The sequence below is a fragment of the Somniosus microcephalus genome, unplaced genomic scaffold (assembly GCF_052327205.1).
Source record: "Somniosus microcephalus isolate GS21.2 unplaced genomic scaffold, FLI_Smic_1.0 unresolved_chr4, whole genome shotgun sequence".
Taxonomy (NCBI): Eukaryota; Metazoa; Chordata; class Chondrichthyes; order Squaliformes; family Somniosidae; genus Somniosus; species Somniosus microcephalus.
This window is the reverse complement of record NW_028225182.1, coordinates 18,477,237-18,503,957: the sequence shown is the minus strand read 5'-3', so window position 1 is coordinate 18,503,957 and position 26,721 is coordinate 18,477,237. Positions and strand designations below refer to the sequence as shown.

At 42.5% G+C, this 26,721-nt stretch overlaps 1 protein-coding gene across 1 annotated transcript; it reads right to left on the bottom strand.

Moving 5' to 3' along the window:
* Nucleotides 1-2,781: 2,781 nt before the first annotated feature.
* On the bottom strand, nucleotides 2,782-7,261 carry LOC147089999 (putative G protein-coupled receptor 139). Its single transcript, XM_085977108.1, has 2 exons — nucleotides 7,022-7,261; nucleotides 2,782-4,539 (listed from the first exon to the last, which is right to left on the bottom strand). Exons 1-2 carry the CDS (start codon nucleotides 7,116-7,118, stop codon nucleotides 3,644-3,646), a joined length of 993 nt encoding a protein of 330 aa, XP_085833234.1. The 5' UTR covers nucleotides 7,119-7,261; the 3' UTR covers nucleotides 2,782-3,643.
* Between the last annotated feature and the right edge of the window lie 19,460 nt (nucleotides 7,262-26,721).

Below are 26,721 nucleotides of genomic sequence, written 5' to 3'. Positions count from 1 at the left end.
TAGGCATCAGCATCCCTTCTAGGAGAGGATTTATGTTTACAGGTATTGTTTTGCAATAAGCCATTGCACACTTTGATAAGAAATGTCCAGAAATGCAAATGGTAAAAAAGTGTTTTGAGTCCCGAATGGTCGGTTTGTGGACATGACAACTGACACACGTAAGTTAGTTAATTTATCACACTTTTCACCCATTGTCCCACCTGGCCCACATACAAATTCAGAAGAACTGAATATTTCTCCCTTAGATTCTTATATTAAGGTTACAGTGGGAAAAGCACGGTTTAATGAAAACACTCCCATGTAGTCATTATCAGGGAGGAAGACCACGTCATCACAGAAGAGAAGGACAAAGGAACATGTGAGCTCTCGAGCTTCAAACAAAGGAGCGAGAACTATGGAGCTTTGCAATCTGAGTTAGAAGGCTGGGAAATGATGGGTGTGGGGTAGTTAGAAGATCGGGGCCCACTGCAGTTAAATGGAGTTTATGGTGGTATGGAACGGGGAGCTCTGGTGTTCCAATCAGCCTGAGGTTTTGTATTATCAGCTGTGCATATTTATTCTTGCACGAATAATGAACAGCCCATCCAGAAACAATGTCGCAATATCAAACCAGGCGGCAAGTCGGCGTGCACATGATGACATTTGAACCAGCAGTTCACTAATCCGCATGCTCCCGTTTCACCGTGAGCAAAACAGCGAGATGTGTTAGCAACTGTGAGCTGAGTAAATGTACCTGTTACACCAGGACACTGGGCAACATCGCCCACATCCCCTACTCGACACTTCAAACCGATGCATAACTGCTTCACTAAAACAAGAATTGAGTGTTTTGTCCTTCAGGTTTAATGATCACTTGTCGGTCCTTTTACCCCGTCAATTCTCGTCAAATCGGCCACAATCTCTCCTATAAACAATTATTACTAAAGCGTTGCCTTAAAGCTCTTCTCTGCTGCTGTAACACGGTGTGCCGGAGGAACCGAAGTGCCAGAAAGGCAACACTAATAAGTAGATACTTGTGAACCATAATAATTGTAACTTCAACTTCAGTCCAAATGATCAGAAGTAAAAGGATTGGTTTCTCTAAGTGAGGGTGGAAGCTCAGCATTTCCCGAGGCTGTGCTGCCATATGTGTAACACGCGCTGACCGATTGCACCACTAGAGCCGCACACGGTGAACTCTCCCACGCTGATGGAAATAATCTTCGGGTGAGAGGGCCTTGCTGTGGAAGTGGGTCCTGTCCCCTTGGTGAAACTAATACCTGCACTTCCACTTTCAGCTTCTTTCACATCCTCTGCTTCATCTCACTACAAACAGATTTTGCTAAAATCATAGACACGTGATGCCATTCTGGACCAATCGACTGCAACAAACACTGGAAGGAACTCAATGGGAATGCCTGGCTTGAAATATCATTCTTGCACAAACACAAAAACCACATGTGCAGAAAAGAGCAATCATCAGGCTTCGGATTGTTCATCCACAGGGAAGAGACAGAAATGTAACTGAGTTTGCACCGGTCTCACTAACTCTCTCCTTCTATCTGTTGTGGCCCCAGTGAGAACTAACGGAGAGGCCGACTACAGACAGAAACAAAAGGTGAACAGTAACTTGAACTCATGACTCTCGGCCCCAATAGTTTGATGCTCTCGGACTAATTGGTTCTAACCCTTGAAATACTATTCCAGTAACATAATCACTACATTAGTCGTCAGCACATATATCTTTACTGGAACTACAGGATGATTGAAAGTGGAAGATTGAGGTTGTTAATCCGTGATCACTTTCTGGGGAATTATGATGTGAACCTCCATTCTGTCTGATTTACTTTCCCCAATCCGCTTTTGCAAGACTGGTATGATCCCAATTTAAAAGTCAGTGTATTAACCCATTGAACACGCCTGTTATTAACCCATTGAACACAAGCTTTACAAACACTGGTGGATTAAAATAACTGGCAGAATATCCGTTACTGGATTATTGATATCAAAGGCTATTTTTGAACTTTGACACAAATAACAACACAGATGGTGGAATGATTGTCTCCCAGGTGGGTTATATTGATGAGAAATCAACATGAATTCATAATGATGGTTTAACGTTAGTTTTGACAATACACTGCAATTGATTTACATAGAATACAAGCCTTATCCAAAACTGTAAACTGTTGATAATTCGGATCTGCTGATGATGGCTACTGCCGTTCAGTTAAAACAGTCACTCCAGTACGGGGTCTGGACACCTGCTTCTTCCAGAGTTCGATAACCAGTGGTCTTTATATTATGAGCGCTGCATGGGAACTCGGGATTGCGCTGTAACTGGTCCCGTCACTATGTTGTGCCAGGACCGTGGAGTCTGCTGTACCGGGACAAGTGAGATTGTTGTACTGAGACCCAAGAGCGAGCTGCACTGGGACAAGGGAGAGTGCTGTACCAGGACCAGGGAGTTTGCTGTACCTGGACAAGGGAGAGTGCCATAGTAGACCCGAGAGTGTGCTGCACTGGGACAAGGGAAAGTGCTGTGCTGGCACCCGTGAATATGCTGTACCGGGATACTGAAGAGTGATGTACGGAGACCCAGGATTGTGCGGTACCGGGACCCGGGAGTGTGCTACACTGGAAAATTGGAGAATGCTAAACCGGGACCCTAACTGTAGCAAATACATTCCCTTCTGATCTGGCCTAGATCTCTTACAGTCTACCCAACTGTGGAAATATTTATCACTGGGAAAATTTACTGTTAGTTCTATTCACAATCTGCTTTATTGAACAGCAGGTAAAACATACGGAACACTGGGCGTGATAGAATATGCTTGGCGTAATCAGTTCAACATCTGCATGGAAACTGTTACAAACATAAAGAACTGATTTAGGCTACTGAACGGGGTGGTGATGGGAAATATATGTACAGTCATCGATTCCTTTTCTCTATCTGCCTCAGTGAAGGTGCAGAGATTAATATCCTTCATAGTCTTCTGGCTGCCTTGATGTATTTCCTGTGTCTGATAAGATTTTCGACAAATCTTCCTTCAAAGACCAGCAGAGATCAGAAACATTTTCAACACTGAGGTACTAAGCACTCAATGATTGACGGGATATTGCAAACTAATGGTATAGTGTGGAGAAATATTCACGAAAGGCAGTAGAGGCCAATTCATATACCACAGAATGGCAGTAGAGGCCAATTCATTAAATATATTCAAAAAGGAGTTGGATATATTTCTTAAGGCTAAAGAGATCAAGGGGCATTGGGAGAAAGCAGGGACCCAGTACTGAACTTGGATGATCAGCCATGATCGCATTGAATGGCGGAGCAGGCTCGATGGGCTGAATGACCTACTCCTGCTCCTATCTTCTATGTAAAAATCGGTGATTCCCAAAATAACCCTGGAGTATGAGCTCAGCACATGACTGTCTAAAGCAGCAAACTGCTCTTGGGCAAGCATCTGCTCAAACCACAGCTCTAAATAACCCATGTCTGGGTCCTACTCCTGGGAAAATGACAGCAAGGTGCGAACTATAATGTGAGCTTACTTTTAAGATTCGAGCAGATTGTGAAATGCTTGAGAAAATATAATGAATTTTAAATACCCGAAAAGTGAGTTGTACAGGATAGATGACAAAATACATGATAATATTAGAATTGTCACCGAATTAATTTGACCATCTTTTCGAGGGGATATTTAACTCCGTTCTGCAACTCCCCTCTGAATTTCCTCTGGGTAATTGCATAAATAAAAGTGTTTGTGCAGCAACTCAGGAGCTGGAGCATGAAGCCGATTTCTGGTACAAATGTGGGCAGAGAAACAGGATATCCCAAGTAATCAAATCGTCTCATTATAGAACAAACCATGAACACCACCCACAGCAGTATGAAATTCCCCGATATAAGAAACAGTACAATCATGGATTTCCTTCGGCTCTCCATCTCTGGGTCACTGGGACTCTCGCCACTGCTCTGACTCCGCAGTCTGCTGCGGGCTCTGCTGGCCACTAAAATGTATCTGATGGTCAATGCATTGAAGAGTAGAATCAAAAGAAATGGAATAAATGGTGTTAAAATATAATGCATTAATTCAACCACGGCCCAGACCAGCGAGCGAGATACAATGGGTTTCACACGGCAAAACCAGGGGCTGTTAGAAAGCCAATATTCACGTAAATATTGAAAATACCATGAAATGTTCTTCAAACAGCTCAGCACAGTCACTGTTCCTAGAACCACAGCCGCCGTTTTCTCAGTGCAATATTTCGATTTCAGCTTCTGGCAACAAATGGCCACAAATCGATCAAAGGTGAAAGCGACGGTGAACCAGACAGAACAGTCTGTGGCGGCATAAAGCAGGACAGCATGTATATTACAAACTTTCACGTGCAACAGAAAAATAAATTGATCCCGATAAACAATAGGAATCTGCCTCAGTATCAGATCGAGGATAACGACCAGTAGATCCGCTGCTGCCATGGCCACCAGGTAGCGAGTGACACATTTGGAGAGACCACAGTTTCCCCGAGACAGAATCGCAATCGTCACTACGTTAACTGTAAGCAAGAGGAAAATAGGGAAATTATTCTCCTGACAATGAATGCATACAGTAGTTTGATGCGTTTCCGATCAAATAACGTTGTAGGTTATATAACAGTTACTTTTTCGTTCTTCACAGTAACATGAAATGCGCCAAGAATTTTGCTTTTTACTTTTCTTCCAGTGATGGAACCTGAATATTTTATCTGTGACAGGGCTTCATGGAGATGTTGTTTGCAATCAGAGCAATCAGTAATGCATCAGTAAATACGTGATGCAACGGGATCGAATGAAACATTATTTGAAACATAAACTGATTTTAGAATACATGCCAAAGGAACCAATCGGGAAGTGGAAGTTCACCTACACATGAGCCAATGGGAGAAGGAAAAGGTGGGACGTTTGCAGGTTTGAATTGCAGAGGGTGTGACTAAGTTGTTGGGGTGATTCAACTGAACTTAATGTCCCGAAATGGGGATGTGATAAAAGAGGATTGGGATGAAGAGGAGTGCAAGAATCGATGGTGCTCTTAGAATGGGATCCTAAGTTGACAACACCCAGTCTCTGTGCTCATAGATGGACTATAGTCAATTATCCAAGACATTGAGCGCATCTGTACAATGGTACAAACCCAGCCTGGCCATCCAATGTTTGTAATCTTCATAATAGGAACAAAGGAATTGCTGGAAGTAAAACGACTGCAGTTCATCGAAATCAACTTGTAGCCTCAGGGTAGACAGAAGTTTAGTCCAAGTTTTATCGACTGTTTCTGGATTCCCAATGGTCAAACATTGGATGTGAATAGTAACAGACATGCTATGCTCTATGTTCAGCAATTGGATATTTATCTTCACGTGTGATTCTCCACACCAAGAATAAAAAGGCAGTGACTCACCATATAATGTGGTTCATTTTCTCGGCCAGTTTTTGAATTGCATTACAGCTAACGCTTGTAACAATTGTACTTTGTTCTAAATAGTAGAATAATATGACTGACACTATAATGGCTCAGATTCTGCGGTCAGATGCGAAGTGATGGTGCTCGCCGCTGACCTCGAAGAATGCTGCCCACCATGATCTAGTTATCTCTGTGGCGTCGATGTCACCCCACCGACATTAATTTGAATCTGACACCAAGTATAGGGCATCTCCAGCGTCCAGAAATAGTGATGTTATGAAGCTGGCTAAGCAGCAATTCACCTTGAAAAATTCTCAGACAGCAAACCAGGAAGTAAAATGCATTGATTATCATTCACTTTTTAATCATTTTACAGGGAGCGAAATAAAGATTGCGACATACACATGGGAATAAAGTAAAAGCTGCAGTATCGTAAACAATCTTTCTAATAAAATATAATAAAAATCATAGAATTTTTTTCATATTGGTAACATTTGACATTCCACAGGTATAAAATTCATTTTTCAGGGCCAGAACGGGTGTTCAGCAGTAATTATGACTCAGAACGCCGTTAAAACACATTCATCAACGAGTAACATTTTGAGATTTTTATTAGAGCGATATTCCAGCGTAATATCTTAAGTCAGTTAAGTGATTTCAATTGATTTCCACGGAACGTTCAACAGTGAGCCCTGTGGAGGAGCAGGGGATGAATGAAACCAATTCTGGATATCCACTTTTAACTGCGCATGTACATACTCCGCAAGTTGCTGTCAGATTCACCGTTGTAATAATGGCAAAGGCTCGCAGTTTTGCTGTCCATATCGGTGAAAATTCCGGGCCATTATATCAACGTGGGATTTCATAAGCCAGAATCATTCAATCACAGAATAGTTCAAAACAGAAGGAGGCCATTTTGCCCATCGAGCCTGCGCCAGCAACTATTTGAATTCTATTCAAATACTGTGACTCTTGCTCTTTTCCTCCAGTGTCTGAGTACAGTAGGCTTTCACCTCATATAGGGAAACGGAAACAATCCAATATCGAGTGAGTTCACGATCAGAATACTTCCATTGCAATGAATTTGCATTCGATCAGTGATATGAAGAACGGTACCAGGTAGGCAGCTGATTATATTGATAATGCAGATTCATTGTTTGCAATAAAGACATGAAATAAGCTGCTGAATAATAAACCATGATTCAAGCTTAGAATTCTAATTTAACAATTCAGAGCCAGTAACATGATGTAAAATGTTATGAATGGGATTTCACATCAGTAGAGCAGGGACCGTTATCAAACACACACAAGAGCAATGCACAGAATGGAAGACAGACAGGAGGAATGAAAGAAAGAACGAAAGAATGAAAGAAAGAATGAAAGAAAGAAAGAGCAAAAAGTGGAAATAATTGCATTAGTTTAGCTCCTTTCATGCACACGTGACGTCCCATACTGCTTTTCAGACATCGAAGTATTTTCGAGATGTATTCATTGCTGTAATGTAAGGAAAGTAATAAAATAAAGAGTTGGACACGCGGACTAAGATACCACATCCTCATAATCTCGGGTTACTGAAGTACCAGCTGCAGGTAGTAACTTACCCGGGACACCAACCGCAGCTAGGGTGGGATAGTAGATATTTTGTACATCATAAATGGCCCATAGAATCTTGAGCTTGATCAGAAAACCAAGAGACATTTTACCCCTTCCTGGTAGAATCGTTGATTTGATAGTTGGTGTTGACGCTGGGAGCAATTCACCGATTGGTGTATTGAGAAGATTCCCTTTATTTATAGGAGAGCGAAACCATCCGGTCAGAAAATCAGGTCCCCTGTTGAGTGGTTTTAATTACAGTCACTGAACAAACAGATGATGTCAACAAGTTTCACTCCAAGACTTTGAAAAGCAACAGTGGAATTTCCAATTAGATAAAGCCCCGAAGTCCAAGATAAATGCTGCTCCTTCATAGACACATACAAGTCTGACAATCCTAACAAGAATTTCCACAGATCCATTTTCATAATAAAATTAAACGAAATACTAGGAATCATGGAATCCTAGATATTTACGCCACTTTCAGCCCATCGTGTCTGTGCAGACCGAAAAAGAGCTATCCAGCCAAATCCCACTTTCCAGCTCTTGCTCCATAGCCTTGTAAATTATGGCTTTTCAAATGCATATCCAAGTACGTTTTAAATGTGCTGAGCGTTTCTGCCTCTACCACTCTTTCAAACAGTGAGTCCATGGCCTCCGTCACTCTCTGGGTGAAAAATGTTCTCCTCAACTCTGCTCTAATCCTTCTACCAATAACTTTAAAACTCTGCCACCTGTTCATTGACCTCTCTGCTAAGGAAAATAGGTATTTACTATTCACTCTATCTAGGCCACTCATATGTTTATACACTTCAATTAACTCTCCCCTCAGCCTCCTCTTTTTCAAAGATAAAATCCCCAGACTTCCTAACTTTCATCAGAGCTAAAAGTTTCCAGTCCTGGCAACATCCGCGTAAATCTCCTCTGCACCACCTCTAGTGCAATCACATCCTTCCTGTGATGTGGTGACCAGAACTGTATGCCGCACTCTACCTGTGGCCTAACTTTTATTTTATACATTTCAAGCATAACCTCCTTGCTCTTATATTCTATATCTCGAATAACAAAGGAAAATATCCCGTATGCCTTTTTGACCCCAGTATCTACCTGCCCTGCTACCTTCATGGATCTGTGGACATGCACTCCAAGGTCCTTCTGTTCCACTACACTATTCAGTATCCTGCCATTTATTATGCATTCCCTTGCCTTGCTCGCCCACCCCAAATGCATTACCTTACAGCTCCCCGGATTGAATTGCATTAACCACTTTTCTGCTCACCTGACCAATCCATTGATATCTTCCTGCAGTCTACAGCCTGCTTCCTCACTTATGATATGAAAAATAAAAATATTCCCAACAACCACCATGCCCTCCGACCCCTGCGCTGAACCTTCCACAGATTCTCCTGAAATGCAGTTTGTTTCCCGTATTTTCTGTTATTATTTTTGATTTCCAGCATCCAGAGTGTGTTGCTTTTGTTTTAGGAATTAATCACCCCTAGTCTGAGTTTTATTCTGGGCTCGCTATTTAATAAAGAAATTGAGCAGGACACATGTAATCAAGTTGTATGCTGTGCAGTAAAATGATGGAAATAAATAACTAAATAAAACAAAAAAAAGTAAGGACAGCAAGAAAGGTGCTTAAACCCATCGCTGGAAAATGCACGGTGCTCTCAGTGAAGAGGAAAGCCTTTTGCCCGGTGCTCCTGGTGCTGATATACTCCATCGCATGTGACACCTTCAAGTGCAGAAAGTTCTTCAGTAGGAAGGAGGCTTTGTGTAACGTCAGCCTTCGAAGGAAAGGCACATTGAAGAGCAGGGCTCAGCTGCCAGCAGTTGGAGCGACTGTAATTTCAGAAAATGGTAACTGAACTTTCAAGACTGGGCTGTTTCCAATGACTCAGATCCAAGGAATCGACTGTTTCTGGTAATTGAGATCACAGGACTGGTCTGTTTCTGGTCACTGAGATCACAGGGCTGGGTTGTTTCTACTCGCTGTGATCAAAGGACTCTGCTGTTTCTCTTCACTGAAGTCCCAGGACTGGGCTGCTTCTGTTCACTCAGATGACAGGACTGGACTATTTCTGGTCACTGAGATCACAGGGCTGGGCTGTTTCTTCTCACTGACGTCCCAGGACTTGGCTGTGTCTGTTCACTGAGATCACAGGACTGGGCCATGTATGGTCACTGAGATTACAGGACTGGGCTGTTTCTGGCCTCTGATACCACAGAACTGGGCTGTTTCTGATCACTGAGGTCCCAGGACTGGGCTGTTTCTGTCACTGTGATCACAGAACTGGGCTGTTTCTGGTCACTGAGATCACATGACTGGGCTGTTTCTGTCACTGAGCTCGCAGGACAGAGCTGTTTCTGGTCACTGATATCACAGAACTGGGCTGTTTCTGGTCACTGAGATCACAGGCCTGTGCTGCTTCTGATCAGTGTAGCGACCTTGTCCAATGTGAAAGAAATTAAATGGTGGGAGGGCAGTAACACTGAGCGGCATCTGGCACTGCAGTACCTCCACTGGCGGGAGTATGTATTTTCAGCGCTGTCCGAAAATATATACACGTGCACACATTTTCTCTCTCTCACACACACTCTGACACGCGCTCACAGACACACACGCACTTTCTAGCATTGGTCGATAGAGTGTGATCAAGCTTATTTCCCCACCTTTCCCCACCAGAGTGGCATTGATCTATTTTGTCATGTTTCCATCTTTACCCCAATGAAAGAGCTGGGTTGGAGCAGGATACCAAAGCCAGCACTGTAGAGCCTGAATTTTCTTCTGTGTCAGGGTGCTGCTGGGAATTGTAGGTTTCTGATTCAACTTCTGATTGGTCTGTGGACGAAATTCTTTTTTATTATAAACGGGTGTAATAAAATAATGAAGAGCTTCCAGCTGGTGCTCATTTCACGTAGTTTCAATGTGTTTTAAACATCGTTTCTATCAGTCCTGATGTGTGTGAGCACACAGTCCGACACATACACACATCTGATGTGTACATGTATGCGCGCATGTACAATGACACACACATACACACATATGCTCAAACACCCACACATATAAAGTCCTACACACACTAAATCATACATCGACACACATACACATTGAAATACAGATGCATACAGACAAAAACACGGGCACTCATTCAAACACATGCATTCATAAACAGACAGCTGCTTATATAAACAAATACACAAAAAATGCACATTCATACACATGCGCAAACACATAAACTCAAATATTGAGAGTGCTACAGCAACATATAGAAATATACATGCAAGCTTACATATAATTACACAAATGCACACAATTTCGCATGGAGCCATTCCTGTTTAGGTAGATTTAGTGGTTTTATGTAAGTCTACAAAGGTCTAGGTGAATCTTGCAGCGTTGAGGTGATTCTTGTAGGATTCAGGTGAATCTCATAGGTATCGGCTGTGGGGTTCAGATGGCTCTTGAAGAGTAGACGTGACCGGTTTATGATTTGGGGAGGTGATAATAGAAGCCTGGGAGTAAGAGGAATGCAATACTCCATGGTGGAACCTGCATCAAATAGTGAACTAACTCCCTGTGCTCATACATTAATTAAGACCACTTGTTCAAGCCACTGAGCACTTCTGTATGATGGACCAAATCAAACCTTTCTATCCAATATTTGTAATCTGCATAAGATATTTGGGGCTATTTGAACTAACACCAATCAACGTACCTGCAGGAAGCAATGCTCGCACCTTATCGACCTCAGCACCTTCAACAACGGTGATACTACCTCAACATGGACACCATTGAGGACCACGGCGACCACATTTGCAGTAAGTGTTCGTTGCTCGAGGAACTTCGGCTCTGTTTTGATAAGCTGGAGTCCGAGCTTCAAACACTGCGACACATCAGGGAGGGGGAGAGTTACCGGGACGCTGTGTTCCTGGAGGCCATCACGCTCCTTAGATTACTGAATTCAAATTTGATCCGTGATCAGGGGCTGGTGGGTGTGGCTACGAGTGAGTGGCTGAAGGACCTCAGCTCTTGCTCTTGTCCAACAGTTGCGAGGTTCTTACACCCTGTGTGGACGATGGCAGGGACTGCAAGGAGGATGAGCAAATTGAACACAGCACCATGGTACATGGAGCCATTCAAGTGGGAGGAGCAAAAAGAAATTTGGTAGTTGTAGAGGACCCTAAATTTACGGTGATAGACAATGTTCTTTGTAGCCAAGAGTGTGAGTACTGAAAGCTGTGTTGCCTGCCCGGTGCCAGGGTAAAGGGCATCCCCTCTGGGCTGGAAAGGAAATTAGAGTGAGAGGGGAAAGATCCTGTTGTCATGGTCCATGTAGGTACCGACGACATAGGTAGGACAAAGAAAGAAGTTCCGCTGAGGGAGTATGAGCAGCTAGGGGCTAAATTAAAAAGCAGACCACAAAGATAATAATCTCTGGATTACTACATGAGCCACGTGCAAATTGGCATAGGGTAAATAAGATCAGAGAGAGGAACGAGTGGCTCAAAGATTGGTGTAAGTGAAATGGGTTTTGATTCCATGGGCATTGGCTCCAGTACTGGGATAAGAGGAAGCTGTTCCATCGGGACGGGCTTCACTTGAACTAGGCTGGGACCAGTGTCTTGGCGAATCGACTGACTAGGGCTGTGGATAGGGCTTTAAACTTAATAGTGAGGGGGAGGGATAAGCTGAGTGGAAATGTAAAAAGTCAACGAAAAATGAGACGGCAAAAGTGCAGGGTAACGATAGGGGTAATGAATACCAGAGTGTGACAGGAATGGACAGAGCGTATACACATACGAGTGCATCAGAAAGAGGGGTAAAAATAGGGGAAAATGGTAAAAAGACAATATTAAAAACTCTATATCGGAGCGCATGCAGCATCCGTAACATGATAGATGAGTTGACAGCACAAATAGAAATACATGGGTATGATCTGATAGCCATTACAATAGGCCCCCAAACATTAGCCACACTTTAGGGCAGAGTAGAAAGCAATAAATAATAGAGGCTTATAAGAAATGTACGATTATAATCATGGGAAGTTTTAATCTTCACGTTGATTGGATAAAGCAAATTGGCAAATGTAGACCTGAGGAAGAGTTCTTAGAGTGTATACAGGATGGTTTCTTGGAACAATATATTGCGGAACCAACCAGGGAGGAGAATATTTTAGATCTGGTCATGTGTAAAAAGGTTGGATTAATTAATGATCTCAAAGGAAGACTGATCATAGCATGGTAGAATTTCAAATTCAGTTTGAGGGTGAGAAAGCTAGGTCTCAAACTAGTGTCCTGAAATTAAACAAATGTAATTGCAAAGGTATAAAGGCAGACTTCGTTAAAGTGGACTGGGGAAATATATTACAGGGTAATACTGTAGAAAAGCAGTGGCAAACATTTAAGGAGATATTTCATAACACTCAGCAAAGATATATTCCAGTGAAAAAGAAAGAATATAAAAGAAGGATGAACCATCCGTTGCTAACTAAGAAAGTAAATAATGGTACCAAATTGAAAACAAAAGCATAAAATGTTGTGAAGAATAGTGAAAGGTCAGACGATTGGAAATTTTTAAAGAAAAAGCAAAGGACGACCAAAAAAATGATGAAGAGAGAGAAGATACCTTATGAGAGCAAGTTAGCAAGAAATATAAAAAGAGCCAGTAAGAGCTACTACAGGTTTATAAAAAGATAGAGATTAGTAAAAGTAAACGTTGGTCCCCTAGCAAATGAGACTGGGGAATTAATAATGGGAAACAGGGAAATGGCGGAGACTTTGAACTAATATTTTTTATCTGCCTTCACGGTAGAAGACACTAAAAGCATCCCAATAATGGATAATCAAGGGGCTATTGTGGTGAGGGGGGACTTAAAACAATCACTAGAGAGAAAGTACTAGGCAAACTAATGGAACTAAAGGTGGATAAGTCGCCTGTACCCGATGGTCTGCATCCTAGAGTCTTAAAAGAGGTGGCTGCAGAGATAGTGGATGCATTGGTTGTAATCTACCAAAATTCCCTGGATTCTGGAGAGGTCCCAGCGGACTGAAAAACTGCAAATGTAACGCCCCTATTTAAGAAAGTAGGAAGACAGAAAGCAGGCAACTATCGACCAGGTAGCCTAACATCTGTCATTGGAAAAATGCTGGAGTCCATCATTAAGGAAATTGTAGCAGGACATTTAATAAAATCATAATATAGTCTAGCAGAGTCAGCATGGTTTTATGAAAGGGAAATCACTGTTGACAAATTTTCTGGAATTCTTTGAGGATGTAACGAGCAAGGTGGATAAAGGGGAACCAGTAGATGTCGTGTATTTGAATTTGCAGAAGGCATTCGATAAGGTACCATGTAAAAGTTTACTGCACAAGATCAGAGCTCAAGGGGCTTGGGGTAATATATTAGCATGGATAGAGGATTAGCTAACTAACAGAAAACAGAGAGTCGAGATAAATCGATCATTTTCAGGTTGGCAAACTGTAACAATGAGTGTTGCAGGGATCAATGCTGGGGCCTCAGCTATTTACAATCTATAATAATGATTTGGATGAAGGGACTGATTGTAATGTAGCCAAATTTGCCGAAGATACAAAGATCGGTGGGAAAGCAATTTGTGTGGAGGGTGCAAATTATCTCAAAACTGATATAGATAGGTTAAGTGAGTTGGCAAAAATCTGCCAGATGGAGTTTAATGTGGGAAAATGCGAGGTTATCCACTTTGGTAGGAAAAATAAAAAAGCGAATTATTATTTAACTGGGGAAAGATTACAAAATGCTGAGGTGCAGAGGGATCTGTGGGTCCTTGTATATGAATCACAGAAAGGTAGAATGCAGGTCCAGCAAGTAATTAGGAAGGCAAATGGAATGTTGACCTTTATTGCAAAGGGAATGGAGTATAAATGTAGGGCAGTCCCGTTACAACTCTACAGGGCATTGGTGAGCTCACACCTGGAACACTGCGTACAGTTTTGGTCTCCTTATTTAAGGAAGGATATACTTGCAATGGAGGCAGTTCAGAGAAGGTTCACGAGGTTGATTCCAGAGATGAAGGGGTTGTCTTATGAAGAAAGGTCGAGCAGGCTGGGCTTATACTCATTAGGTTTTAGAAGAATGAGAGTTGATCTTATTGAAATATATAAGATTCTGAAGTGGCTTGACAGGGTAGATGCAGAGAGGATGTGTCCCCTCGGGGTGAATCTAGAACTAGGGGGCATGATTTCAGAATATGGGGGCACCCTTTTAAATCGGAAATGAGGAGGAAGTTCCTCTCTCAGGGAGTTGTGAATCTTTGGAATTATCTTCCCCATAGAGCTGTGGAGGCTGGGTCATTTAATATATTTAAGGTGGAGATAGACAGATTTTTGCAAGATAAGGGAGTGAAGCGTTATGGGGAGCGGGCAGGGAAGTGGAGTTGAGGTCAAGATCAGATCAGCCATGATCTTATTGAATGGCGGAGCAGGCTCGAGGGCCGAATGACCGACTCCTGCTCGTACGTCTTATTGTTCTTATAAAAGTCAGCAGTGCGTCCTTCATTAAAGTGATACAAAATACGTAGACTTGTCTTCTGTAAAATGGCTGCGGATTTAAAGTCATGATGTTGTGCAAAGTCAGCATGAACTTACAAGCAGTTTCTGTCAACATTTTGAACGAGACTTGCTGATTGATATTTTAAATATTGCCAACATTTAACTGCCGCTCACATTGTCTGAACAGTCACAGCTATCATCAGTCCTCCATGTATCTTCTGGCACTACATCCCCCTAACAACCTTAACTTATCACAGCACTGCTATCACTCAATGGATTGCCAGTGTGAAAAATGCAACCTTTCAAACTTAGCAACGTGTGCAAGGTTGGAATCAGTGTGTGCCTGGGGCTAAAGGGCTGCATGCAGTGATTACTTCTCCAGAGCCTCAACATACAGTCATAGAGTTATAGCATCCTAATGGCACAGAAGGAGGCAATTCGGCGCATTGAGTCCGTGCCGGTTCTCTGCAAGCAATCCAGTCAGTCCCATTCCCCCGTTGTATCCACGTAGCCCTGCAAGTTTATTTCCCTCAAGGGCCTATCCAGTCGCCCTTGAAAGCATTGAGTGTCTCCGCTTCCACCACTTCCATTGGCAGCGAGTTACAGGTCCTCATAACATGCAGCATATAAACATTTTCCTCACATCTCCCCTGTATCTCTTGCCCAAAACCTTAAATCTGTGTCCCATAGTCCTTGTACCATCAACTAGTGGGAACTGCCTTTCCCCATCTAGCCTACCCAAACCAATCATAATCTTGTACACCTCTATCAATTTACCACTCAACCTCCTTTGCTCTAATGAAAACAAATCAAGCTTCTCCGACCTGTCTTTGTAGCTAAAGTCCCCCATCCCCGGAATCATTCTGGTAAATCTCCTCTGCACACACTCTTCACATCCTCCCTAAAGTGTGGTGACCAGAACTGGACGCAATAGTCAAGTTGTGGCCTAACCAGCTCTTTATAATAGTTCAGCATAACTTCTCTACTTTTGTACTCAATAACTCTATTTATGAAACACAAGATACCATATGTTTTCTAACCACTCTCTCAATATGTCCTGCCACCTTCAGGGACCTATGCACACTAACTCCCAGGTGTATAATGCTCCTTCTGCCAAAATGCATCACCTCACACTTCTATGCATTAAATTCCATCTGCCACTTTGCTGCCCATTCTGCTAGCCATTCTTGTCCTGTTGCAGTCGATTGGTGCCATTGTCACTGTTTGCCACTCCCCCAGGTTTGGTGTCATCGGCAAGTTTAAAAATTCTATTGTGGATTCCAATATCCAGGTCATTTATATATACCAAACAAAGCAGTGGCTCCAGCACTGACCCTTGGGGAACACCACTGTCTACGATTCTCCAGTCTGAAAAACTGTCATTTACCACCACTCGCTCTTTTCTGTCCTTAAGCCAACTATTTACTGAAGCTGCCACTGACCCACCTGTTGCATGAGCCTCAATTGTGTTAACCAGCCTTCTACGTGATACTTTGACAAATGCTTTCCTAAAATCCATGTAGACAACATCCATTGCATTTCTTTCATCAATCCTCCCTGTTACTTCATCAAAAAATTCAATTCGATTAGTCAAACACGATCAGCCTTTAACAAATCCATGTTGGCTCCCCTTAATTAGCTTAAACCTCTCCAACTGACAAGTTTGGAATCAGAGTGTGCCTTGAGATAAAGGGCTGCGAACAGTGATTACTTCTCCAGAGCATCAAGATATTCATTATCTGAAAGTCTCTCTGAGATGCTACATTCTAATCCACGGGAACTGTTGTAGAATCTAGGGAATTTTGTAAGATCAAACCAATGCATCCAAAATCTGTGCAGCCCTGGAAAGTACCGTGGGAAGTTGGCCTTCAGGTCCACGTGATCTGTTGGCTTTTATCTTTGGTTCTTTTTCGATTGGGAAGTTGTCTTAAATTTACGAAAAAGTGATGCAATTGCATCTGACTTTGTTTTGCCCCGTCTTCTTATCAACCTACAGAGGAGTTAACCCTTTCCGTGAAAGCTGTATATTTAATTCACCAAGAAACAAATTTTGTATTTCTGAATGTAAATTGATATACTGGGCATTACTAAATTTAAGTTTCTTAATTTAAGTGGACATTTCCCCACAGTGTCAGAGGAATTATGAATTTATAAATTAAACACTTGGGCTCTTATGCAGAGGCACGATGGATTCTCCCTTTCTCTTTTATTATAAACAGGGGACCATGGACCACAGGGATGTTGACGGCATAGAAAGAGATCCACCAGTTTTAAGCAGTTAAGAACTTGATTGCATCAAATGTCACGGGATGGTGACGATTTGACCTCGAGGCCTTGCCTTTCTAACACTCGGTCTGAACCCATTCAGGGTTATTTCTATCTTCAGAGACAGAGTTCACGAGAGGGTGCGATTTGGATGCTACTTTCAAAGCAATTTCAAGCACCTCTGTCTCCAATGTAAAACCACCAAGCCTGCGCCTCATTTGTTTCTGAAATTGGAATTGATTTGATAAATCGATATGAGTTGCTGTTTCAAGAACTCAAGATGGTAAAATGCACCTGAACTTCAAACGTATAATCAAAGTTTTATTAGAAGAAGAGGGAGGCGTACAGTCCAGGTGCTTCCTGTCTATCAAGGAAGAGCGTTTTAAGGGGAAAATAAAATTGAATATTGGCAAGACCTGTTTGTCCAACAATACTTATTTTTGGATTTGGGATCATTGTGAAAAGATGCAATAGACTTAGGAACAATATAAACGGTTATTTTGTGAAATAATAAGTTCAAGAAGAGGTTCGATTAAGTAAAATTTAAACAAACAAAATATGTTAAAATTGGACAAGCGTGTCATCTATGATATTATTGTATTGGAAAGTAACGTTCCTCCATGGACCCTGAATGAGATGAAATGGTAATTACTCTAAAATTAAAAGAGAGGAAGTAATTGAGGATATAAGATAAAAGCAGAAAAATGGCACAATCAATTGGGAATTCTTTGTCTAAAGCCTTTAGATGAATTTGAAATAGAAACATAGAAACATAGAAGATAGGAGCAGGAGTAGGCCATTCGGCCCCTCGAGCCTGCTCCACCATTCAATGCGATCATGGCTGATCATCCAAATTCAGTACCCTGTCCCTGCTTTCTCCAGATATCCCTTGATCCCTTTAGCCTTAAGAAATATATCTAACTCCTTCTTGAATATATTTAATGAATTGGCCTCAACTGCCTTCTGTGGTAGAGAATTCCATAGGTTCACCACTCTCTGGGTGAAGAAATTCCTCCTCATCTCTGTCTTAAATGACTTACCCCTTATCTTTAGACTGTGACCCTTGGTTCTGGATTCCCCCGCAATCGGGAACATCCATCGTGCATCTAGTCTGTCTAGCCCTGCTAGAATCTTATAAGTTTCAATGAGATCCCCTCTCATTCTTCTAAACTCCAGCGAATATAAGCCCAATCGTCCCAATCTCTCCTCATACGTCATTCCTGCCATCCCAGGTATCAGTCTGGTGAATCTTCGCTGCACTCCCTCCATGGCAAGAACATCCTTCCTCAGATAAGGCGACCAAAACTGCACACAATACTCAAGGTGTGGTCTCATCAAGGCCCTGTACAACTGCAGCAAGAAATCTTTGTTCCTGTACACGAATCCTCTCGCTACGAAGGCCAACATAACAGTTGCCTTCTTAAAGCCTGCTGCACCTGCATGCTTACTTTCGGCGACTGGTGCACAAGGACACCCAGGTCTCGTTACACATCCCCTTCTCCCAATCTATTGCCATTCAGATAATAATCTGATTTCCTGTTTTTGCCACCAAAGTGGATAACCTCGCATTTATCCACATTATACTGCATCTGCCATACATCTGCCCAATCGCCCAACCTGTCCAAATCATCCTGGAGAAAAAGTGGGGAATTTTAGACCGGTAAGCCTGACATCAGTATTGGGGAAAATGCTAGAGCCTATTATAAAGATGTAATAGCAGAACACTTGGAAAGCAGTGACAGGATAGGACAAAGTCAACATGGATTTACAAAAGGTAAATCATGCTTGACTAATCTACTGGAATTTTTTGAGGATGTAACTGTTGAAATAGATAAGGGAGAACCAGTGGATGTGGTGTATTTGGACTTTCAGAAGGCTTTCGATAAGGTCCCACATAAGAGATTAGCCTGCAAAATTAAGGCACATGGGATTGGGGGCAAGGTATTGACTTGGATAGAGAACTGGTTGGTGGACAGAAAGCAAAGAGTTGGAATAAACGGGTCGTATTCCGAGTGGCAGGCAGTGACTAGTGGGGTACCGCAAGGATCGGTCCTAGGACCCCAGCTGTTCACAATATATATTAATGATCTGGATGAGGGAATTGGATGTAATATCTCCAAATTTGCAGACGACACAAAGCTGGGTGGGAGGGTAAGCTGTGAGGAGGATGTCGTGAAACTTCAATACGATTTGGACAGGTTGGGTGATTGGGCAGAAACATGGCAAATGCACTATAATGTGGATAAATGTGAGGTTATCCACTTTGGTGGCAAAAACAGGAAGGCAGATTATTATTTGAATGGCAATAGATTGGGAGAAGGGGAAGAGCAAAGAGACCTGGGTGTTATTGTGCACCAGTCGCTGAAGGTAAGCATGCAGGTGCAGCAGGCGGTTAAGAGGGCAAATGGTATGTTGGCCTTCGTAGCAAGAGGGTTCAAGTACAGGAACAAGGATGTCTTGCTACAGTTGTAGAGGGCCTTGGTGAGACCGCACCTTGAGTATTGTGTGCAGATTTGGTCGCCTTACCTGAGGAAGGACGTTCTTGCCATGGAGGGAGTGCAGCGAAGATTCACCAGGCTGATACCTGGGATGGCAGGAATGAGGTATGAGGAGAGATTCTGTCAAGTGGGCTTATGCTCACTGGAGTTTAGAAGATTCAGAGGGGATCTCATCGAAAACTATAAAATCCTGTCAGGCCTGGACAGACTAGATGCAGGAAGGATGTTTCTGATGGCTGGGGAGTCCAGAACCAGGGGTCATAGACTAAGGATAAGGGGTAAGCCATTTAGGACTGAAATGAGGAGGAATTTCTTTACCCAGAGAGTGGTGAACCTGTGGAATACTCTACCACAGAGGGCGGTGGAGGCCAGTTCATTAAATATATTCAAGAAAGAGTTGGATATATTTCTTAAGGCTAAAGGGATCAAGGGATATGGGGAGAAGGCAGGGACAAGGTACTGAATTAGGCCGATCAGCCATGATCTCATTGAAAGGCAGAGCAGGCTCGAAGGGCCGAATGGCCTACTCCTGCTCCTATCTTCTATGTTTCTATTTTTCTCGGCATCCTCCTCACAGCACACATGCACACCCAGCTTCGTGTCATAATTGAATTGCTTGGCATATTGTGACATAACGCATTCACGATGCTCCAGTGGCAACCTGATATAATGAATTACTTATACTTGGTGTAGCAGCGCAATACCAGGCTCGTGTTTCCACTGTATTTTCTACAATCAAACTCTCTGGCCTTGTGTGGCTCAAATCATTAGTGTTTAAATTCTGTATTATGATTAAATCCAGATTTAGTCTCCTAATCTGCACTCCCTGATGATACTCGTTTTGTCGCCTTTTGCTTTCAAAGTTGGTGAGGTCCTGGCCCGCGAACCACCCAGTGTTGGATCCGCGGAGTCAATTTCATTTCAATGATCACATGTGAAGACTCAGCTGTAGAGTGAGGGATCACGGGGCCACCGCCAAACATAATTAAACCTCCAGCATTAACTTCTGCTTCATAAGTGGAGGCAGCAGCCAAGGGGGTAAACTAAACAAATAAATGCACAGCCCGTGCACATCTGTTAAAATGTTTGACAATTTTTCAGCCTGGATAGTGATATCACTGTTTCTTTTCCTTTCCTGCTCACAGTGAACTTGGTGGCGATTTGCGATTCTGTCCCGTGGAAAGTGCGGACTCTCCAAATTCTGGGTTTTCTAACCAATTCATGGTACAGATGGGATATGTTTTATGGACACTCCTTGGACTGTAAATAGTTGTCCGCTTCAGTACAAACCCCCTTTGAAGGAAAACTTTCAATCAATCAACTGATGACATTGAATAACTATTATTGCAAATGTTTGATTAATTTATCAAATTAATAATTGATAGTGTTCATTTTCTCGCCTCACAAATCTTATTCCCTTCTCCTGGTTCCGAACCCTCATCCACTGGTTTATGCTGCCCCTTTTATCCCAGATACAGCTGTGACTTCTTTCCATCTGAGGAAGCTGCTCCGATCATGATGTCCATTTAGATTTCTGACAATATCAGTGCCCCACTCCTCTGGTCCAATATCCAGTAAACCCGTGCTCCCACCAAACTCACATCAGATGGAATCTCACATTCTGGACCCCGTGACATCTTTGCCTGACCAGTTCCCCTCCATCGTCTCATGCTGGTACATTCTGTGAGCACCATTTCGATGTCCTGGTTAGTAACTATCCCTCGCCGTTCTCGCTGGAACTCCCATCTCCCGTATTATGCTCTATTCATTTGTCTTTTGCTCACCCAATGACCAAGCTGTTGTTAATTTTACACTTGAATTGTAATTCCTTGCTCTCACAAGTAACAAGTCAATTTGTCATCCGTGGATGCAGAAGCAATGTTTTTAATTTCAGACAAGGTTCTGTCAATCACACCAGGCAGAGTTTGGGGATGGAAAAGGGAGCTTCACGAACTCTGAGCTGGGAAGGAATTATTCCCAGGTCCCGGTTGTTGATCCCTGTGCAGTGACCCTGCTGCCCCGGACAGGTAAATGCACCTCAGTGAGCCCACTGGAAAATTTTCCGCTCAAATGCTTACTGTCTGGGCTCAGTTGTGGTAATGGTCCATTGACTTTAATCAGTAATGCCTCTAAGCTTTTCCATTCTCTTTCTTACAGTTAATTTACTGGTGATTGTGATCTTGTCCCGATGAAAGTGCGGGCTCTCCACCTGCATCACTCGCTACCTGGTGTCCATGGCAATGGCGGATCTACTGATCATTATCATTGAAGTCATAATGTGTCGGATGAGTTATTATTAATTTCCGGGATCTTTCCTGGAGATCACCCCTGTGTGTCATGTTATTAAAGTCCTGTGTGTTGCAGCTATTAACTGTTCAGCCTGGTTAACAGTCACTTTCCCCTTTGATCGATTTGTCACCATTTGTTACCGGAACTTGAAAACAAAATATTGCACCGAGAGAACCGCGGCTCTGGTTATAGCAACAACCTGCATTCTGCTCTGTTTGAAAAACGTTCCGTTCTTCTTTACAGATGAACCTGGGGAGATAATCGATGATGTACCGATGGGTTGTTATATAAGACCAAGTTATTTTATTTCACCCGAATGGGTGGGATTTGACTGGTTTGATATGATTTTAACCGCATTGCTCCCATTCGCTTCAATCTTGTTGCTCAATACTCTGACCATCAGACACATTTTAGTGGCCAGTCTAGACAGTAAGGGACTGAGGGGTCAGAGCAAGGGAGCCAATAGCAATGACCCAGAGATGGAGAGCAGAAGAAAGTCTGTGATTCTACTCTTCACAATATCCGGCAGCTTCATACTTTTGTGGCTGGCACCTGTCATAGATATCTTCTTTTGTATTACTACAAAACATAATCTATCAGATTACAATGCCTCTTTAAGTACACTGTTAAATGTCAGATATATGCTTCAGCATTTAAAAAGCTCCATTTATGTGGTGCCTCAGACCAAGTTCAGAGAGCAGTTCAGGAGTGCAGTGAAATATCCAGTTACCTAAAAGTTAAATTAATGAAATAATGAAAGCAACTGAGCTCACCCCAAAGGTGATAGCGCGTTTTTCCAGTTCATTAATCGAATATTGGAATAGAGTATATGCATAATTTAAGTCATGACGTGGTAAGTGCAGCAAGCTTGGGTGAAAAAGGTACCTTTAGACCTATGGTTTTCAAAGCTCTCCATCACTGGGGGGTCTCCTCGCTTCATGTTTGGGTGCTTTGTCGACTAATTGATAGAGATTGATAGAGATTGATTGCTATTGTTGGTTTTATATAGGATATGGTCATATATCTTTAATACTCTTATGTCGAGGCACTGTAGAATATTATCATATATCCTTTATCTCTAATACAAGTTCGAGGACAAGGAAACACGGAATCGTCTGGGTAATGCTATTTATTGAATCAAGTCAATGAGATAATAAAAGATAATGGGACAATTATAGAGACGGGCAACTTTGCAGAGGCAGTAATACAAGGAGCCACCAGCAGAGGGAGATAGCAACATCGGTGAATGAGAGCAATGGGCAATACTGAGTACATCAGCTGAGCGAGGCAGACAAACACTATTATTGCGTATAGGTGCTGAAAAAGTGAGTCGCCAGCAGGGGAAGATAAATTAGGACGTTGAGTGATGCAGAGAGACACCATCAGAGGGAGATAGATAAAGGTGTAACTGAAATCAAACAGAAAACACTGGAAAGAATCAGCAGATCTGGCAGCTATTGTGGAGAGGGAAATAGATGAGGACTGGAATAAGTTGGAGATTTACCAGTTTATATGCAAGTACTGAGCCAGAGAAAGGCAGGATGATTAAATGACAAAATGGACGATGTTGCAAGGGAAAAGGGGGTGATAATGGGACAAGTAATGGGATGATCTCACAGTTCCCCGCATTACAATCCATCTTGCATTTACTCTGCCTATGCTGTTTTGCAATTTCCTGCTCCAATCTGCTCTACTTACTGTCCCTCTTAATCTAGTGTCATCTGCAAACTTGAATATACAAATCTCTATTCCTTTATCCAAGTCTTTAATAAATATGGTGAAAAGTTGACGCATTAGAACAGATCCCGGGGGAACACCACTCGTTGCATTCAAATTGGGGCTTCGGTAGCACAGTGGTTATGTTACTGGACTAGAAGCCTGGACTAATATTCTGGAGACATGAGCTCAAATCCCTTCACGGGGATTCAATTTCAATTAATTAAATAAATCTGGAATTAAAATGCTGGTATCAATAATGCCATCGTATAAACTCATCTGGTTCACTAATTTCCTTTAGTGGAAGGAAACCTGACGTCTTCACCCAGTCGGGCCAACATGTGACTCCAGGCCCAGAGCAATGTGGTTGACACTTAACTGCCATTTGAAATGTCTTAGCAAGTCATTCACTTGTGCCAAACCGCTACGAAAAACCATATAGAAAAATAGGAGCAGGAGTAGGCCATTTGCTCCTTCGAACCTGCTCCGCCAAATGTTGCTGCCCAGTTTCGCAGTGGGGCCCTTCCGCCTGTTTGGCAAACGTGATAACCACTACACAATGGAAACTCTGCTATAATAAGAGTAAATTCGATCTGGGCACCGGATTAGGATACGAAAAACGCACTCCCAGCCCAGTCAAACCCTGTCCTCATCACTAACATCTGCAGACTTGCACCAAACTTGTGAATGTTGTCCCAAGGACTAGTCATATTCACTGAATCATAACTTTCAACCAATGTCTCAGACTCCTCCATCCCCGTCCCTGAGTATGTCCTGAACCACCGGCAGGACAAAACCACCAGAGGTTGCAGTACAGTGTTATCCAATCAGGAAGGAGTGGTCCTGGGAGTACACAACAATGAATTCAGAGCCCACGAAGTCTCTTGGTAGCAGGTCAAACATGGGGAATGTAACCTCCTGCTGATTACAAACAATTGCCCTCATTCAGGTAATACATCTCCAACGTGGAAGAAATATTGGGGCTGCAAGGGCACAGAATAAACACTTGGTGGGGGACTTCAATGTGCATCACAAAGAGTGGCTCAGTAACAACACTACTGACCCTCCTGGCCGAGGGAGGGTTGAAAGATGTAGCTGATAGACTGGGGCTGCAGCAGAGAGATAGTTGGCGAGAGAATAAACACGAGGGGAAAATCTACTTGGCATCGTCCACACCAATCTACCTGTCGCAGATGCCTCTGTCCATTACTGATCTATAGTTAACTGGAAATGTTGTATTTCCCTTCTTGAATACAGGTATTACGTTAGCTATCCAACAGTCCTCTGGCACTACATCTTTTTACAACGAATAATTAAATATGTGTGGTCATGCCTCTGTTATCTCTGCCCTAGATTATAATAAAATGCGCGGATGTAATCCGTCCATACCAGGGGTTTTATCCTCTTTGAACTTGATTATTTAGTTTAATATTTCTCCTCTTTTTATTTTAAGTGTGGTTATAACAGTTCTAGTATCATCTTCTGATGCCATTTCCACCTGAACTGTCTCCACCGTAAATACAGAAGCAAAGAAATTAATTAATATTTCTGCCATTTCACCATCGATGCCTGTGATTTTAACCTCTCCATCCCTTAGTGGCCCTATTCCCATCCGAATTTTCTTTTTATTAATGCACCTGTAGAATATTTTACTATTTTGTTTTACATTCCGTGATAATTTAATTGCATATTTCCTCTTTGCTTTCTTAATTGGTTACTTGACTTTTCTCCTTGTCGCTTCATATGCTGCCATTCCATAAAGAGCGGCAGGAGACTGGATCTGTGTTAAACCAGCGGCAGGAGACTGGAGCTGCGTTAAAACAGCGGCAGGAGACTGGAGCTGCGTTAAATCAGCGGCAGTGCGAGTCTCCGATTCAAAACCAGAGAGTGACGTCACAAGAGAGCAGGTAGGTGATTGGTTGCTGAGTATTACAGCTTTTTCTGCTCTCCAAATTAGTGAAGGGGATTAAATTAAGATTTGAGAAACTGTAACTTGCTAGTACTTATTAAATTAATAACTTAAACTGAATAAAATAATGCAGAAAGATTCAATAACTTTAGAGTAGTGATAATGGGAGACATCAACATAAAGTGGGATAATAACTACGTAAAGGGCAAAACAGGGGAGAATTCCTGAAATGTATACAAGATCTTTCTTGATCCGTATGTTTCCAGCCCAACCAGAAAGGAAGCAGTGTTGGATCTGGGAAATGGGGCAAGTGGAGCATGTTTCGGTGGAGAAGCATTTAGGAAACAGTGATCACGATATCATTCGGTGTAGAGTAGTTATGGAAAAGGAAAAGGAGCAATGAAATGTGAAAATTCTCAACTGGAGAAATTAATGGGACTGAAAGCGGATAATTCCCTGGACCTGATGGCTTACATCCTAGGGTTTTGAAAGAGTTGGCTATAGAGATAGTGGATGCATTGGTTGTCATTTTCCAAAATTCCATAGATTCTAGAATGGTTCCCGCGGATTGGAAGGAAGCAAATGTATCCATTCTATTTAGAAAAGGAGGGAGGGAGAAAAGAGGGAACTGCAGACCAGTTAGCCTGACATCAGTAGTAGGGAATTTGCTCGAATCTATTATTATGGACGTGGTTACAGGGCACTTAGAAAATAATAATAGGAGTGGGTGGAGTAAACACGAATTTATTAAGGAAAATCGTGTTTGACAAATCTGCTGGAGGATTTTGAGGTTGTAACTAGCAGAATAGATAAGGGGGAACCAGTGGATGTGGCATATTTGTATTTTCAGAAGGCATGCGATAAGGTGCCACACAAGAGGCTATTAAACAAAATTAGGGCTCATAGGATTGAGGTTAGGAATATAAGTTGTGAGGAGGGTGCAAGGAGGCTTCAAGGGCATGTAGACAGGCTAAGTGAGTGGGCAAGAACATGGCAAATGGAATATAATGTGGAGAAATGTAAAGGTATTCACTTTGTTAGGAAACATAGAAAAGCAGAGCATTTTTAAAATGGTGAGAGATTGGGAAATGTTGGTGTTCAGAGGGACCTGGGGGTCCTTGTACACGAATCACTGAAAGTTAACTTGCAGGTATAGCAAGAAATTAGGAAAGCAAATGGTATGTTGGCCTTTATTACAAGAGGATTTGTGTATAAGTGTAAAGAAGTCTTACTGCAATTATAAAGGGCCCTGTTGAATGTTCTGGTCTCCTTACCCAAGGAAGAATAGACTTGCCATAGAAAGAGTGGAACGAAGGCTCACCAGACTGGTTCCTGGGATGGGGGGGGGGGTGGTGGGCGGGATTGTCCTATGAGGAGAGATTGAGTAGACTAGGCCTATATTCCCTAGAGTTAGAATAATGAAAGGTGATCTCATTGAAACATACAAAATGACTACAGGGCTACCAGGGTAGATGCAGTGACGTTGTTTGCCCTGGCTGGG

Bases quoted from the DNA above. Each gene is read 5' to 3' on its own strand.
- LOC147089999 (XM_085977108.1), bottom strand. From the start codon at position 7,118: ATGTCTCTTGGTTTTCTGATCAAGCTCAAGATTCTATGGGCCATTTAT. The intron at 4,540-7,021 runs GTAAGTTACTAC...TCTTGCTTACAG, and splicing joins AGCTGCGGTTGGTGTCCCGG to TTAACGTAGTGACGATTGCG.